Genomic DNA, 17380 nt, shown 5'->3' on the forward strand with positions numbered 1-17380 from the left:
TTAAGAGAAAAAAGTCATTCCTTTAAAAAGGATTGATGCAAGAATATAGTTAGGATCCCTAATCTAGTCAAAGTTTTTCAAATCTAGAAACTTAAGTCTTTAGAATGATGTACACTGCTAAAAAAAAAAATGGGACAGTCCTATATCTCCCAATCTACTGGACCGATTGACAAAATTCAAATTGCGTTCTTCATGTCTCGAAAGCGTGACTTAGGATATATATTAGATTTATATATAGCACTATTCTAACATAGGTATTTTGACACAAAATCGTACTTTTTCTGAAATAACATACCAATTTTTTTCCATATTTCGATTCTACGTCTCAAATTATGCCAGAATACCAAGTTTTGTAAAAATCGTACGAGTAGTTTTTAAAATATTAGCCCTCAAAATTTTAGCTCCTCAATGTTAATTGAATTTGGCAAATATTTATTAATATCTCTTTTTTTATTAAACTTTTTTGATTTTTTCTCTCCCATTTCGAAATTTAGGTTCATTCCAAATAAAATGTACCCATTTTTTGTGTTTTATGTTTTAAATTTCTATTTTTAAATAATTTTTATAAATTTTTCGAAAAAAATTTTGAATTATAACCTATAAAATTTTTACCATCATCTTAAAGTAGGTGTATTTTTAAGCATATCTGCAAAAAATTAGACTTTTTTATTCAAAATTTTCTAAGATATACACGAATTTACATATTTTCGAGTTTTGAAATTTGGCATCTTTTTTTTGAGCGATAATAACGCCAAATGTGGTCTATGGATTTTTGTTACAGTGAATTGCCACAGCTATTTTTTAACCTTGAATTTCAAGTAAAATTTTACGAAGAATTAATTATATGACATTTTTTCCCTCAATGATGCGTAATAAATATTTATTAATACTATATGAAAAGCTATTTTTTTTAATTATAGATGATATTATTCAAATTTTTAACTATTTTTTAAAAATTTCTCTCTATCTTCCTTTTTTAAAAAAAATAAGAGTAAATTTTTGTAAGAGTAAATTTTTACCTTCGGCGTTTTATCGTCTGCTACTTTACTTCGTTTAAATCGAATTGTCTAAAACTGAGAATTTTCATTTGATATTTATTTGAATTTTATGACATTAACTGCATAATTTATTTCTAAACAAACTGTTGCTTTTGAAGTGGCTGAAAGAGCGGCTGATACTATCATCCACATTTTTAAAGCACAGTATATTTTTATAGAAACATAATATTTAGAATAATCATTTTTATAAAAGCCAAATTATGATATAAACATACAGCCCTCTAGAGACTGAATTAATGGAAGTTCAATGGTTATGTAGAAATGATCTGCAGCTACTTAATGGCTGGATAAGTCAACAGATTCTGTGGACAAGTAAGAATAATTATATAAACGCCACTCAACATTCTGGATTCAATTCACAACGAGGATACGATGTTTATTAAATGAATTTAAGAAGTTTTAAAACATAAAAAATCAACTGATTTTTATCCTAAAATGTATTTTTGTGTGTAGGGTATTTTCATTATATCCTTAAAATTCTAATTTAGAATGTAATTGTCAAGAACTGAATCCTAATCATCAGTAATATAATAAGTAATTATTAAGGTTATTAATAAATCCTTCTTATAAAATAGTTGCAAATATTTCAAAAAACTTTCTGTCTGAATGCAAATATTTTTCTATGCAAATATTTTAAATTTTATATTAATCAAGATTGCACACGATATCATTTATTTGCACTTCAATTCTTACCGTCAGTTCTAGTAGAAGTTACAAATCAATTATATTTAATTAAGGATTGGATTGGATTATTTAATTATGGCAAAGCACACGAGGGCTATCTGCCTAAAGGGAGGGATGCCTTTGTGGAGGACTTTCTAAGGTAAACTGGCTGGTATACACGTTACACATGGGGAAAACCACGAAAATGCCAATGCGGCCAGCCCGTTCGCGGGATTCGAACCTCGAACCGAAATATTAGTGATCAGCGTCTTTACCGCTCGGCCACTGGTGGGCTATTTAATTAAGGGATGACCATCTAAATTTAGACGCAGCATACTGTAACAGCAATTCAATTATTGGGGCAGGATCTTTCATGTTACTCCCGATTGGCAAGCTACATGATTTTTAATGAGTATTCGGGTTTTGCTAGTAACTTCCCTTGGAAATCGCGCTTAAACTAGGTTAGTTGGTTATTTGAACATAGAAAGAACATGGGAGCTATTTGATTAAGATGCTTTCATAGAGAACCTTTGTAAAGAGAACCTAGAAAACTACGAAAACCAAGCATGCAGCCTGGGTTAGACTTCGCAACAAACAATTAGTATTTAACAATCTTCAAATGCGAGGCAACTGGTGAGGCTCCAATTAAATCTCCAATTTAATATTTTATTTGTAAATATTTAAAATATTGTTATATTCTTAGACACAAAAGCAGAATTTTTGTTAACTCGTTAGTAAACTACCAAGCCGTAGTGCAAATGAATATTCAATTTCTTTTGCAATAATTGTATTCACTTAATATTCTTGGAATCTGAGCTAAGAAGGAACGTTCTCGGAAGATTAAAGAAGTGTTTAAATCCAGTGATATTAGGTTTGTCTTACAAGCTTAGGGTTGGGTTATGGGTTATTCAATTATGGCAAAGCACACGAGGGCTATCTGCCTAAAGGTAGGAATGCCTTCGTGGAGGACTTTCTAAGGGAAACTGGCTCGTATACACGTTACACATGGGAAAAACCACGAAAACGCCCATGCAGCCAGCCCGTTCGCGTGATTCGAACCTCAGACCGAACTACCAGTGTTCAGCGTCTTTACCGCTCGGCCGCTAGTGGGCCTTACAAGCTTAGGATCAAAATGATTCTGCAATTGCCCGAGTAGTTGACTTGTAAATGACTGTGAATTAAGCAGATGACTTTTAATCTTACGTTTTCAGTCAGAAAACGTATTCCAAATGTTTTGTATTGCATGGCAATGCATCTTTTCATTATTCAATAACCAATCAGAACCGCTTGTGCTCCGAAAATAAGTATGTGTACTCAATTCTCCTGCATGTTCTTCAAATTTGTCTTCTTATGATTTTTTCCTCCCCAAAACTAAAGGCCTCTCAAAGGAAAGTTTTTTGACATTGAAGAGACAAAAGGAGTATGACATCTACTTTTAGAGGCATGTCAAAAACAGATCTCTACAAGCCTTCTCTTCCATTACATGTTGTGCATTCAGACAAATAGTTGCATTAGCGTAAATTCTATAATCTATCTTTTGTTACACACTTATTACTTTATAAACATACAGTGAATATATACTAAACCTTTTACTTCAGCTTCAGTAATTCGGAATTTTTGACGGAATTGTTGTTGGAAATAGGACTTAGAAGATAAGTCAAATTGAATATTTCGATAATTCAATAAATTCATGGTCGAAGTTTCAATATTTTATTTTCGGAGGGAGGGGAAATTTTTTCAGTTTTGGTCTAATATCTTAAGTATATTTGCTTCGATTCTTTATTTTTTCCATAAAAGCGAAAATCTTACGCATGGTATAAGGCATAGCTTCAAATTAAAATTTAATAATATACAGGGTGGTTATAATTAAAGTTTCACTTTGAAACGGTCATAAAAGGAAAACTACTGGATCAAATGTTATCAAACTTTGTAACCGTGTAAAGGATGTCATGGGAATTTATTTTCCGCGAAAAAAAGAAAGTTGGAAACCTCACCACCAGGAGAAATGGCGCTGTATGCAATATTGTTAAACAAAATATGGGTCGGAATCTAACTTAACCTTTTGTTACACGGGTTTAATATGTTGTATACCCTTAAGAAACTCTGAAGTAGGCAAATTACCATTTAAAGGCGTTAAATTCGATAAAAGTCAAGTGTGGCATCCGTGTAAGTGAGAAATTCGTCCGTGAAAACCACGAATTAGCAATTAGAAAATGTGAGATCACAAATCACTCGCACAAGCGCGTACCATCTGGAAATCGTTTTCTTACAGATCGCTAATTTGTAATTTTTGAAGCCTGAATTCGGCACTAAAACTTGAAGATACTGATTCAAAACGCTTTTAATCGATTTGGGCCAAAGAAATCCCTCATGTTATCTATCTAGTTCCATTGCATTCTCTTACTGCATTCGATTGCATAGCAGTCATTCCACCCCATTTAGTGTTGAATGACAGCTAGTATTATAACTGAACCATTTTTCTCTGAAGAGCAGTCGACAGCTGGACCACTGTGATTGCAGCTCACTTAGAGTCAATGTTAAAATGTTTCGTTATACATGTACTGCAGTAACGTGGCATTTTAGATACTACGATTTTTATGCAGGGCTGGGCCCCACCTCATGTGTGTCGCACAGTTACTTAGGCAACATTTCACGAATGAAAGTCTTATAGGCCAAAACTTCCCCTCTTCCCACCAGATCTCAACCTCTGTGACTTTTGGCTATGGGGTTATCTCAAAAGCACTGTTTATGGTGATAATCTAAACAATTTGGCAGAAATGAAAAATGTGTTACGCTGACATGTCCGTAACATTCCTCCTGATATGCTAAGAGCTGCTGTTGAGAATGCAGTAACAGGATTTAACTTTCGAAAAATGCTGGACGCTACATTGAACATGCTTTGTAACACGTTTCGGAAAATATTAAACGCATTTTAAACAGATGTCTTCGTGTCTTATTTCATTTAACAATATTGTATACAGAGCCGATTTTTCCCTGGTGGTGAGTTTTTGAACTCTTTTTTTTTTTTTTTTTCCCACGGAAAATAAATTCTCATAACCTATTTTACACAATTCCCAAGTTTGATAACATTTGGTCCGGTAGTTCTTCTTTTATGACCATTTCAAATTGGAACTTTAATTATAACCACCATGTAAATTAAACTTTAAAAGTTTGACAGTTTGGTTCAAGTCCCAGCTTTAAAAATATATATATAAATATAATCTTTTATATTAATCTTCTTAGAAAGAACATTTTAAGAAGCTAATTTTTCTCGTGCATTATAGATCGTATAAAAAAACATGATCTTTAATATGATTTAGATTGTTTCAGCCGATATAAGAATCGGGTTACTCGGTGGTGAAGAATAAACACTGCTGGACAGTTTTATTTCTTTGTCATTTAGCAAAAAATCTCTTAATTAAAATATTTTTCCTTTGGACTTTGCTTTATACTTTGTTTATAGTTAAAATGTCTAGAAAATGAAAAGCTGTCTTCAGCTGAAACACAGTTGATGCAATTTATATTTTAAAAAATTGACAAGAATGCAAAATTTATGGAAATCTAGCAATCGAAAAAATCTTAATTTTCTTGTGTGAGCACTTAAAATAACCGTAGAAGGAAAGAAGAAAATTAGGGAGAAAAGTAAACAAAAATTTGGAGAGAAAATTTGGCTCTCAGACATACCAATGTTTCAAAAAGGTGGACACTTTTGAATATACTTTCAGGTTACTTCAAAGAATTTAGGCGTTCAAAGAGAAAAGACTTAAACGTGTACACCAGCAAATACCATCAATTGAGCGTGTGTTATCAGAAAAGACAAAAACGATATCATTGCAGATTAAAGTGAAGAGCGATTGGTTTTAGACTATATGGTTGTATAAATTTAAATTACGTTATAGAACATCATATCATACCATAAATGGAGAATCCCATGATTTTCTCAGTCGAATTATTTGAAGATTCAGGAGTTTATCCAGTATTGTATGTGGATGTAACCTAAAGGCGTTTTTTTCCCCTCCTGATGAAACAGCAGCCGAGAGGTAAAGTCGCTGAACAGTCCGAAAGTTCAGTCCGAGGTTCAAATCCCACGAACGGGCTGGCTGCATGGGCGTTTTCGTGGTTTTCCCCATGTGTAACGTGTATGCGAGCCAGTTTTCCTTAGAAAGTCCTCCACGAAGGCATCCCTCCCCTTAGGCAGATAGCACTAGTGTGCTTTGTCATAATTAAATAAACTAAAACCTCTTGATGAAACCAGTCTTTCCTTTCATCTCATACCTTCAAAATGTTTAGCCTCTAAAGACTGATAAAGGCTCTGACCAAATATTGATGAAATGGATTGAATTGGATTATTAAGTTATGTCAAAGCAGGGCTATATGCCTAAAAGGAAGGATGCCTTTGTGAAGAACTTTCTAAGGGAAACCAGCTGGCATACACGGTACACATGAGAAAATCCACGAAAACGCCCATGTAACCAGCCCATTTACCGGGATTCGAACCCCGGAGTGAACTACCAGTGTTCAGCGACTTTACCGCTTGGCCGTTTGTGGGCCTTTATGAAATGGAAAGCGATAACTTTATTTAAAATGATTGTCAGAAATATCAAGATTATTTCGAAAAGTTGGATGCTTTTTAATATACTTGCGGAATGCCTAAAGAAAAAGAGCAAGAATAAAGTAGAATGCCTGAAGAAAAAGAGAAGAAAAAATAAATTTTGGGGTAAAATTTGTATTTTTTTTTTTAATTAAAAATTTTTTACTCTTATGATATTTGATTCTTATGATTTCAATAATAAAATATTTGACTAAAATATGAATAACATTTAAGAAACCAAATGTAGGATAAAATTGTGTAAAGCAATGGGCACAATGATAAAACTGTTTAAAGCAGTGTATGCAAGTCATCCTAAGTTAAAATGTCGGTTTTACATCTCTCTTATTTATATATATCTTTTCTGAACGGAACACTGAAAGGTGTGTTTACTGTGCTGTACTGTATTTGCTCTTTTAATATATGCAGTTTTCAAATGCATCGTATTCTGGGTTACAAAGTATTCCTCCGAAAGAAACGCAATTCAAATAAATAAAATCAAATTCTGGAAAATTTATATTAATAAATATATTTAAAATGCTCAGTTCGAAGGAATAAATAGAAAATTTTAAAACAATTATCTGAAAAGACAATGCAACACAAACAATTAAAATAAAAGTATAAGAATTTAAAAATTACCTAAAATAATAACTATGACAAAAAATATATATAAAGACAACTATTTGAAATAAACGCTGCACCTTTATTTACGCAGTTCGAATAGGTAAATAGAAATTTTTAAAACAGTTATTCGAAAAAAACAATGCAACAAACAATTAAAATGAAATTCGAAAAAGAAAAAATTACTTAAAATAATAAGTTATAATTAAAAATACAATATAAAGAATATTATTTGGAAAAAAGGAACGATGGTGACTTTTTTTCCTCTCACGGGAAAGGAAACTAGGTTGCCATATATTAAGAAGTTCGCCAAGTGAACTATTCTTGGCGCAAACTGACAAAAAAGTGCCAACATAAATTTGTGAATTTCTCCGTAAATTTCGCTCCAAATTTTACAAAATTTCATATTTAGGCGTAATTTGAGTCGTAGAATCGAAATATGTAAAAAAATTGGTATGTTATTTCAGAAAAAGTACGATTTTGTGTCAAAATACTGTTAGAATAGCGCTATATATAAATCTAATATATATCCTAAGTCGCGCTTTCGAGACATGAAGAACGCAATTTAAATTTTGTCAATCGGCCCAGTAGATCGGGAGATATAGGACTGTCCCATTTTTTTTTTTTTTTTTTTTTTTTTTTTTTAGCAGTGTACTTACGTATTGTATTAAAAGTGTAAACTGAAAGGATATGGTGTTATTAAGTATTTCAATCTCATAAACTTTGAATACCTCAAAACTTTTGACTACCCTATGAACTCTCATAGAGTTACTTAAGAAGACCACTTTAAAATGCACTTAAATAGTGTTACATATTCAGTGATTTGATTCTGATTAGTAAATCCACTCTCTCGTTTTCAACTATTTATAGAAATGTTTTGGGTAGTTCAATATTAAATTTATTGAATATATATATATATATTTATATTGTTCAATATCAATATTAATAACCATCAAACACCTATGATCAAAGTACAAAGTTCAACTTTTAACCTTTTCGCGATGGCGCACCTTTGTTTAAGATGCTCGTGCGGGACGGAAGAGAATCGAAGGCAGTCACCGTAAAGGATGGAGGTTTTGCATCGCTAAGCCTAATTTTATAACAAAAATCAGAAAAATAAAAATTTTGCTTCTAGCATCGTAATTTTTGGTATCATTTTAGATTATTACTTGAGCTCTTATATATGTTAAAATTAGCCCTTAAAACATTTTTTCTTTATTTTACATGAAAATATACTTAAAAAATTGCTTATGTTCTAAAATAATTTTCAGAAGCGCTATTCAAATTATTCCAAAGTTTTAATGGATAAAATCCATCAATAAAGTTTAAAATTAATAAAAAGAACACAATAAAGACTATTTACAGTAAGAAGTAACAAAATTTAAAATGAAAACGAGTATGGTACATCTCAAAGCACAGAGAAGTATCACTTTGTAACTCTTAGAAAAAGTATAACTTTTTAACTCTTTAGAAAATGAATGAGTATTCTCATTTGCGTTAGTAAATGGTTCACTAACCATACTAGGGTATTCTTCATCTGATAAAGAGAGCCTTCCCACCGTAATAGACTGGAGGTGAGGCTTTCCTAAATAAAAAAAGAAGGAACGGAAATAGAAATATAGCCCAAGGCAATGCAAAACATAAAAAAACTCCACACAGTAACTCTAAAAGACCCTACTTAGTAGAAGAAAAAATAGAATAAAAAAAGGAATTGGATATAAACCAGATGTGAGAATGTTTTCATTGGCACGCAGGGATTTAAAGAGCCCACTCTCTGTTTACACTTTCCCTCCCCCCCACCACCACCATCGAACAGCTGATGAGTAAAATACCAAAGTCAAGCAGAATAAGAATATATCAAACTCAAGATCAGGAACCTAAAACTGTGTTCATTTCAAAAGGAATGGACACAGGATGCCATCTAGTGGTCTTCAGAAAAACGTTCCACCTTAAAATGCGTATACGCACCACCCGTCCTTTGAATGTGATCTTTACTGATACGTGGATGGGACGCCCAGCTGTAAGAGACATTCTTAGGGAATGCATATATGGGACACCCGTCCTGAAAGGGTTAAAAACCATATTCTAGATATGGCCTGAAATATATTGTCATATACATCTGATGGTTTAACATTTAACACAGTCAAGTAACAGATATGTTTAAAATTAAAAATAAAGCTGAAATCCAAGTTAGAAGTTACAACTAACTAAAACAAAAGAGGTTAAGTTTGATTTTTGAAATGGGACTATAAATTTAAAATTTTAGAGTTATAATATATACATATACATGGAGAGAGAGAGATCACTATATACCACTTTGATATAAAATAATTCAATTCATATATATATATATATATTACCTTCCTTCCATCACTTGCATGGCAATTAACATTTAGAGGTGTTAGTAATGCCATCATTTTTTCTTCATTTCCACTACGTGCAGCTTCTAGAAGCTCATCTTTTCTATACTCTCCTGTAAGAACAGCTCTAGCTGATGGATCAGCTAGATCAAGAGCTGTTTTCCCATCTGTATTACGTATAGCTGGATCAGCACCATGCTGAAGTAAGACTGAAAAAAGAATAGAAAGAATTTATTAAAAACTGAGGAATACATGATTTAAGACAATTGAATTATAAACAATTGATCTTCATTATCATTTTTTTTAAAATGATAATGAAGATCAATTGTTTATTTTTATATAACTGAAAAATTGTATATTTTTATATAACTGAAAAAATAAATTTTTAAAAGTTATATTTTATTTTAAAAAAACTTTCCACTGAATGTATAAAAAGTAAAACATAGCAATATTAGACTGAAAAGGTTATGCAAACCTCTGTTCATTGGTTTTTCTTACTAATATTTCTAAGTAATGACCCAGATCTTACCAACTTGCTAATCTCTAGACACTAGTAAGAGGTGCATATTCTTCTTCTCTTTAAATTATGCAGCAATTAACACTAAAGGAATATTCCCATGAGTATCAACTAATCAATCAATGTTTGCAAAAAACTAAATTTCATTGAGATGTTTTTTGTTTCAATTTTGCTTTGTGTTATTAGCTAGTTAGCCACCCTTTCTTAATTATTATCTCTTTATTATATGTATGTGTTTGTATATATCTGTGGTATCAGTTAGTTCTACACAGCCACCAGAGGGCATTACATATGCGCCTGCAGTGAGAGCAAGGCGAAAGACGAGGAGATAGATGTTGATTCCACACTAAGGTGGTAACAAAAGAACTCTGTTAAAATAGCAAGCACGAGTAGGCACCGAGTAGCTATTTAAATACTTAAAGTCATGCAGAACTGTATTTGTATCTAACAAAGCAGGAAAATGCGCAACTGTACTGTTATTCAATTTAAATCTGTAGCTTTTCTATTATAATTCATTCATTAAATGTTTTGTGGTGTGGAAGTGTTACTTAAGGATATCGTCTTCAACTCTCCACCCACATCATATATGTGATATTTTAATTGTGTAGAAGACACCAGTGCTTTAACTTTTAATAATTGTCATGGCTGAGGGTGAAGGCTAACTAACAGACAAAACTAACAAAAATTGGATTTTGATGAATCCCCAATCTTTATTTTCACACATATCAAATTATTTTTGTAGACATTTATCCAATCATAGTTAAATACGATAATTTTTATATACACTAGCTTTTAAAAGTACGATGTAAGTATCTTAGACAGGTGCATTAGTACAAAAAGTCATTAATTCGGACACCCATAACCCGGAATGATCTATAATCCGGACCTCAAAGCTACAAACTTTCTGCGCATGCGTCACAGGTGTTTACACATGCGCGTAAGACCTTTACGGCTGCGCATATGCATGTGCGCAAGCGCATAATACGTTTACGCATGCACGTTTAATGTATAACGGACGGTATAAGCTAAAATTATCTAATTCTCTATTTCAGATAATTTTGCAGATTGCATTGTTCCTTAATCTTTGAATTGGATCCGGCTTATTATTTTTTGCAGACTGTTAGAGCAATTTTATAAAAGTAAGCTTGAACTTTTGATCATGTCAAATAGAATTTCCGATGCTGGAGCTCCTAAAGGATCTACAAAGCAAAAGTATGTTTCGATGTCCATCAAACAAAAAGTGGAATTGCTGCAAAAAATGGATGATGAAATTCCAAAATCTTCCATTCCAAAATCTGTTTATAAATTTCACGCTGCTCTGCGGCGGGGGGGAACCGCGGCACGCAATGAACTGGAAGTTGATCTGTCAGCACTATCTTATCTTCAGGGCAGATGTTTTTATTTTATTTGGCTTATAATTCCTTACTAAATGTAGTATTTTCATCTTGATGTACTCTGTCTTTGATATGATTTAAATCAAATTCCTCGTCATTATAATTTGCTTCCGATAGTGAAGAAAGTGACACAGAGGTTATTGAAAATGAAAAAATTTCGATTGACAAATTAGTCGGTATTCTTGACACAGCAATTATAGACTTGAACAGCGGAACTTTGTAACTGAACAAGAAATTATATCTGTTTATAGAATTAAAGAGAAAGTATTATCACATAAAACGAAGCAACTTAAACAACTTACATTGAAAGAAATGTTTAATAAAGTAAACCAATAAATATTAAGCTTTTTTTTTTGTAAATTTTGATACCCTTTAGATCATAATTGTTCTTTATTTCATAAATTATGGTTTCGTATTTTTAATTTTATAATTTCTGCAAGCCATCTTACCAGATTTAAACTGATGATCTATAGTCTGGAAAAATTGATAATCCGGAATCGCTGAAGTCCCGACGAGTCCGGATTAACGACTTTTGACTGTATAGCTAAACTACTATTGGTTAATTTTAGGTTGTTATGTAATGTGGAAAGATCTCAAATTTAGGACTACCAGAGCAACAGAAAATGTTAACGGTACAAAATATCACTTCCTTGCAAGATTGGATTGCAGTAGCAAGAAAACTTTTTCCTTTATGGTCTTCTGCTTTAAGTTCACTGGAAGAAGTAAATAATACACCAACATTTTCAACTCTCAGGTTAAATTTACAGCACAATTTTTACCAGCCTAGATATCGTACTCCATGGCCTTTCTATAATAGGCAGAATGTTCCTGAAAATCAGGCCTGGAGAAATTTCCAGCCACAACAAGTGTCCTATCCTTATCAGTCATATACTTCTTTAAACTATTATAATGCAAATTCTAAAAAAAAAATGAACCAAAAAAGTGAAAATATTTTAAGGTAAATGTTCAGTGTTGTAAACTAAATCTTTCTGCCATAATTGATGCAGGGTCACAGGTCAATGTAATTTCCGAAATTACTTTAAACTGTATTAATGCACAAATTGAAATTATTGAGAATAATCCTAACACAAAATTATTATCTCTATTTGGAGGTCTTCCTGTGACTAAAGTAATTAAATTATCATGTAAATAAGTAGCCTTACTAATGATATAATATTTTATGTTGTGAATTCTAACCTGACATACTTATTATTATCATCATCTTGTGTTTCTTTATTTAAATTGCAAATGAAGTTTAATAATTATAAAGTATATCAGTTTAAACATATAATAAGTAAAGATATTCAATTAGATAAACTTTTTCAAAATAATTTTGTATGTAAAAATAGTGCAAGTACTAAGAACTTTGATAATTATGCTGAAAATAGTGAAACTGGTGATGATCATTTGCAACAATTGCTATAATCATAAGTAACTATAATCATATATTTGCTAAAAATAAATATGACGAAGGTCGTAGCAATATTGAACCTCCACAAGTAGTTGAAACTTCAGAATTACCCATAGCCTCTAGACCATACAGAGCGTCTCCTAAAGATAATAGTAAAATTAAGAAAACAAATAGATGAATTGTTAAAAATGCTGGAATAATTAAACCTTCATTCGGTCCTTATGCTGCATCTGTAAGTTTAGCTTATAAAAAAGACGAAACTAACAAAATCTGGATTTTGACGGATTACCAATCTTTATTTTACCACATATCAAATTATTTTGGTAGTCATTTATCCAATCATAGTTAACCCTTTGAAGGGCACCAGCATATAATATCAGTTATTTGTCAATTTTTTAACCTCCAAAAAAAAATGCTAATTTTTCTACACTGTAATCTTGTGTTTCAAGTGTTTCCTTTTGATTCACTGTCCTATGAATGCTCAATATGATAGTTATGAAATTAATAAACCTCTTTCAAAGGTGTCATGTTTCAATATTCATAAATTCCATTGGAGGGGAAGAAAAAAATTCAAAATCTTCAAATATATGACGCACACATGCTGAACCTTATATATTTAATGCATTTCGATCAAAACTAATAATTTAAAAGAATATTATTTATACGCTTTACTGGCGCCCCTACTGAGGGTACCTTGCCATAGATGGCAGCACCAGGCTTCTCTTTCTCTACTCTGTGAGATGAATGGATTTCTTTATATTATAATAGCATATAACGTAGTAACTTGTTTATGATTAATTTACAAGTCGTTTAGTATTCAATGTTATGTTCGAGGTGGATGGAGTGTTTAATAATCCTGTGCTAGGACTGAATACAAGTATATTATTTTGTGTTTATTCTTTGTCTACTCCACTCAAGTTTTTCATTCATCTGTTTGGCTAAAATTTTAATTTCAGAACTTTGCCCTTTCCCATGAGAAAGACTCATCGATTTCAATAATTCTCGTCTGGCATCAAAACGTTAAACAACTGTAGGAGGTTGAGTGTGGCAAGTTAGCCCCTAAAGACCCCCGTTGTTTCGTGTTTTCCAAAATCCTACAATGCATCTAAAATGAAAAGAAGTGATTGATGTGCAGGTGTCACACCATCTTCACAAAGGAACTGTGATAGCATCACACAAAAGGAAAGTTCACTTAAAAATACGGGAAACTAGAAATGAACTTTAGCTCCATCTCTTAGTGTAATGGAAAAAATGCTGATTTGAAAGCATGCTTTTATTCATTAGGGTATCTTCTTTGTTACTTTCAGATAAAAGACTAGGGAACACAAGGAAATATGGTTAGGATACAAATAGGTGGTTTTCGAAATAAATTTTCACAGTTGGTGAAAGGAGGGAAAATATTTCTAAGGCCAGTTTTAGATGCAAACATTTACCTTTGGAAGGAAAAAATGGTTAAATTTTTGAATAATTCAGAACAGTGATGTTTTATAGAAAATGCCTAAAAGAGGACTCACTGTGGAGGAAGCACTTACTCTGTTCAAAGAGCTTTCTTCTGATGGCTCAGATATTGCTGCTTCTGATAATTCTGATGAAGAATATTCAGCACAAAATAAAAAAAGTGAATGTCTCATATGAATCAGACTCAGATGAGAATCAAAGTCATGCTGATGATATGCAAGACATAGACCATCCCCTATTGCGCTATTTCTGTTTTTATTTGACATGGCGCTGGTGGAAAATGTAGTTTTCCAGACGAATTTATATGCAACACAAAAGGACAAACCTTTTAACAGTTTAAATTTAAACGAACTGTTAAAATTCTTAGGAATAAATTTATTGATGGGAATAAAGAGGATCCCCAGTTACAGGGACTATTGGTCATCTACACCAGAAATATATGATGCATACATTTCTGATCAAATGTCCGTGAAACGATTTACGTGGATTTTATCCCATCTACACCTTAATGATAATACTGTTCAACCTCAGAGGGGATCCCCAGAATTTGATAAACTATATAAATTGCGGCCAATTTTGTCAAATTTGGCTGAAAAGTTTCTAATTGCATTACAACCATAACAAAATCAAGCTGTAGACGAGTTTATGATCAAATTTAAAGGTCGTTGTTCGTTGAAGCAATACATGCCAAACAAACCGATCAAACGTGGCTACAAGGTATGGATGCGATGCGATGAAAGCGGATTCGTCTGCCAATCTGGCAAAACAGGTGAAGTAGCAGAAAAAAAATTTAGCAGAAAGAGTAGTAAAAAATTTGTGCACTCCGTTATATGGGAAAAATCACAACCTTTTTATGGACAATTTTTTCACAACGTATAATTTATTTAGGTTTCTAAAAACGCAAAATATTTATTGTTGCGGAACAGTAAATATGAATAGGAAAAACCCGCCTAAAAATCATAAAGAGGAAAAAGCCTTAGGAAGAGGAGATTTTGATTTCTCAGTTAGCAGCAACAAGATTACATGCATAAAATAGGAAGATAAGAGATGTGCGAATGTCTTATCAAATCAAAATCAACCGACTGAAATTCTTCAAGTACAAAGAAAGGAAAAAGACAGAACTATGAAAAACATTCCCTGTCTAAAAGCTATTGTGGACTATAATAATAACATGGGATTTGTAGACCACTTTCATCATTTGAAAAGTATATAGGAAATTGACAGGAAAAGCAAAAAATGGTGGCATAGAATTTTTTCCCATTTTTTAGATGTAACTCTAGTAAACTCTTATATTTTGCATAAAATATGCCACGAAAAATCTGAACACAAACCTCTGAAAGATTTTCGGCTAGAAATTGTCACAGGATTAATAAACTTGGGCAAAAGTGATAATATTCCTAAACATAAAATTTCAGTGAAATCACCTGTTGCCATAAAAGTACACAAACCCTTTTTGCAGTGGCACAAGTGTGATGCACACTAAGACGATGCACATTATGCAGCACGGAAATGAAACAAAAAAGAACAAAATGGATTTGTTCTACTTGTATTATTCCTTTATACATGCAAACAAATAGTGAAACATGTTTCAAAAAGTTTCATTCACAATAGCATTTCATGAATATGTACATGTTTATATTAATTGTAATTCATAAAAACCATTGGAGTTTTATGTATAATATTTTATGCTTTAGGTTTTATAATTTGCTACAATAATGAAATTTTATAAACTTAGAAAATTAATTGTAAAATGAATGCTATTTTTTTCTGATGAACATTTGGCCATAATATTCCAGAAAGCATCTGTATAACATATTTAGAAATATTTTGATGTTATTAGTTATATAAATTTTCTTTGGAAAAAGATTACGAAAAAGTCTAACATTTTCTTCTTTCTATTACAAATATATTATTATTATTTGTTTCATTATACACTTCATTTTAGAAGTATACCAAATTTTTTAAAATTTTCTATGGTAATATTAACAAAGTAATATAACCTGTGTTTGTGAAAAAGGTTGAAAGACAGTTCCACTGGACACATGGGCCTGATAATAAAAAAAAGAGTGTTTCGAAGTATACTAATACTTTACTTCTATTGCAGAGATTTTCTTCCTCAGCTAAATTATATATTACTACCTTATTTATTCAAGAGTTGAAAAGGGGCCCTTAGGAGGCCAAAGGGGCTAAAAATAAAAATAAGAGCTTTGAGGTGTATAAAATAATAAAATTGTTTAACAGCATTTCTCCCTGAACAAAGTGATATGTTACAACCTATATTTACAAAAAATTAAAAAGGGGCCTCTTACGGGCCTCGATAGTCGGAAATGTGTGTGTGCAGGGGGGGATTCTTGGTATCATAGCAGGAAGCATGCTCTTCTTTATATATTATCTAAAGCATAAAATATAACAATTTAAAAAATGCAATATAATTTTTTAGCTGAGTCGTAGAGTTTAATTTTTCAATTTTTTAATTTTTGGTTGAGTTACATCTCCTTGTAACATTATAATAGCTTAGTTACAGCATGATAGGCTTACACATGCAGTGTTATATTTACTAAATTTTTTCATAAAAAATTATATTGAATTTAAATCAATTTCAACACCTTTTTTACCCATATTTTACATAAATATGTTAAAACATTAATTTAATTTTTTAAATTTTAAATTTCTAGCTAAATTCTAAAAGTTTTGTCTTCAGATTTGCATAACTATTTGCATATTCAAGCACTCATCTCTACAGACGCACATCAAAAGCACGCAAAGTTAAATTAAAAAACAAAAATTAACAATTGGTAGCTACCGAGGAAAAAAAATGTCTTAGAGGGGCACCGGTATAAAATATATACCGGCTCTCAAAATTCAGGATTTCACTCTAGATTTTTTTTAAGTCTCAATTTTGTGTTCTTAGGGTCCATGCAAAATTTTACAACAATTTAAATTATTTTATATACCACCCCTCAAAGGGTTAAATATGATAATTTATATGTACACTTGCTTTAAAAGTATGATGTAAGCATCTTAGACATGAAAGCAACAGAAGAATTTAGGAGGAAGAACACCAAATTTAAAATAGTCAATTTTGAGGTTGCCAATTATTTCTTAGCATAGCCATCATATTTTATTATACCTTACATATATATATGTGTGTGTGTATGTGTAATTTCTGAAAATCTTAGGTCAAAATACCAAATTTATATTTTCAAAATATTAATGTAAATGTATTTTAATACTTTTAAGTATCTACAAACACATTGGGTAGTTAGATACTACATAGTTTTCAAAACTATATACACAGGCAAGAAAAATT

At 31.6% G+C, this 17380-nt stretch overlaps 1 protein-coding gene across 1 annotated transcript in view; it reads right to left on the minus strand.

The window, feature by feature from the left end:
* Positions 1–17380, minus strand: part of Tnks (tankyrase) — an 88701-nt gene that overhangs the window by 63146 nt on the left and 8175 nt on the right. The window contains exon 3 of the mRNA XM_035372492.2: positions 9291–9499. Coding sequence (XP_035228383.1) covers positions 9291–9499 — 209 coding nt within the window. The remainder of the gene's footprint in view (positions 1–9290; positions 9500–17380) is intronic.

This window comes from Stegodyphus dumicola, chromosome 5 (genome assembly GCF_044657685.1).
Source record: "Stegodyphus dumicola isolate Sdum_Otavi_A_Nest chromosome 5, ASM4465768v1".
Classification (NCBI taxonomy): domain Eukaryota; kingdom Metazoa; phylum Arthropoda; class Arachnida; order Araneae; family Eresidae; genus Stegodyphus; species Stegodyphus dumicola.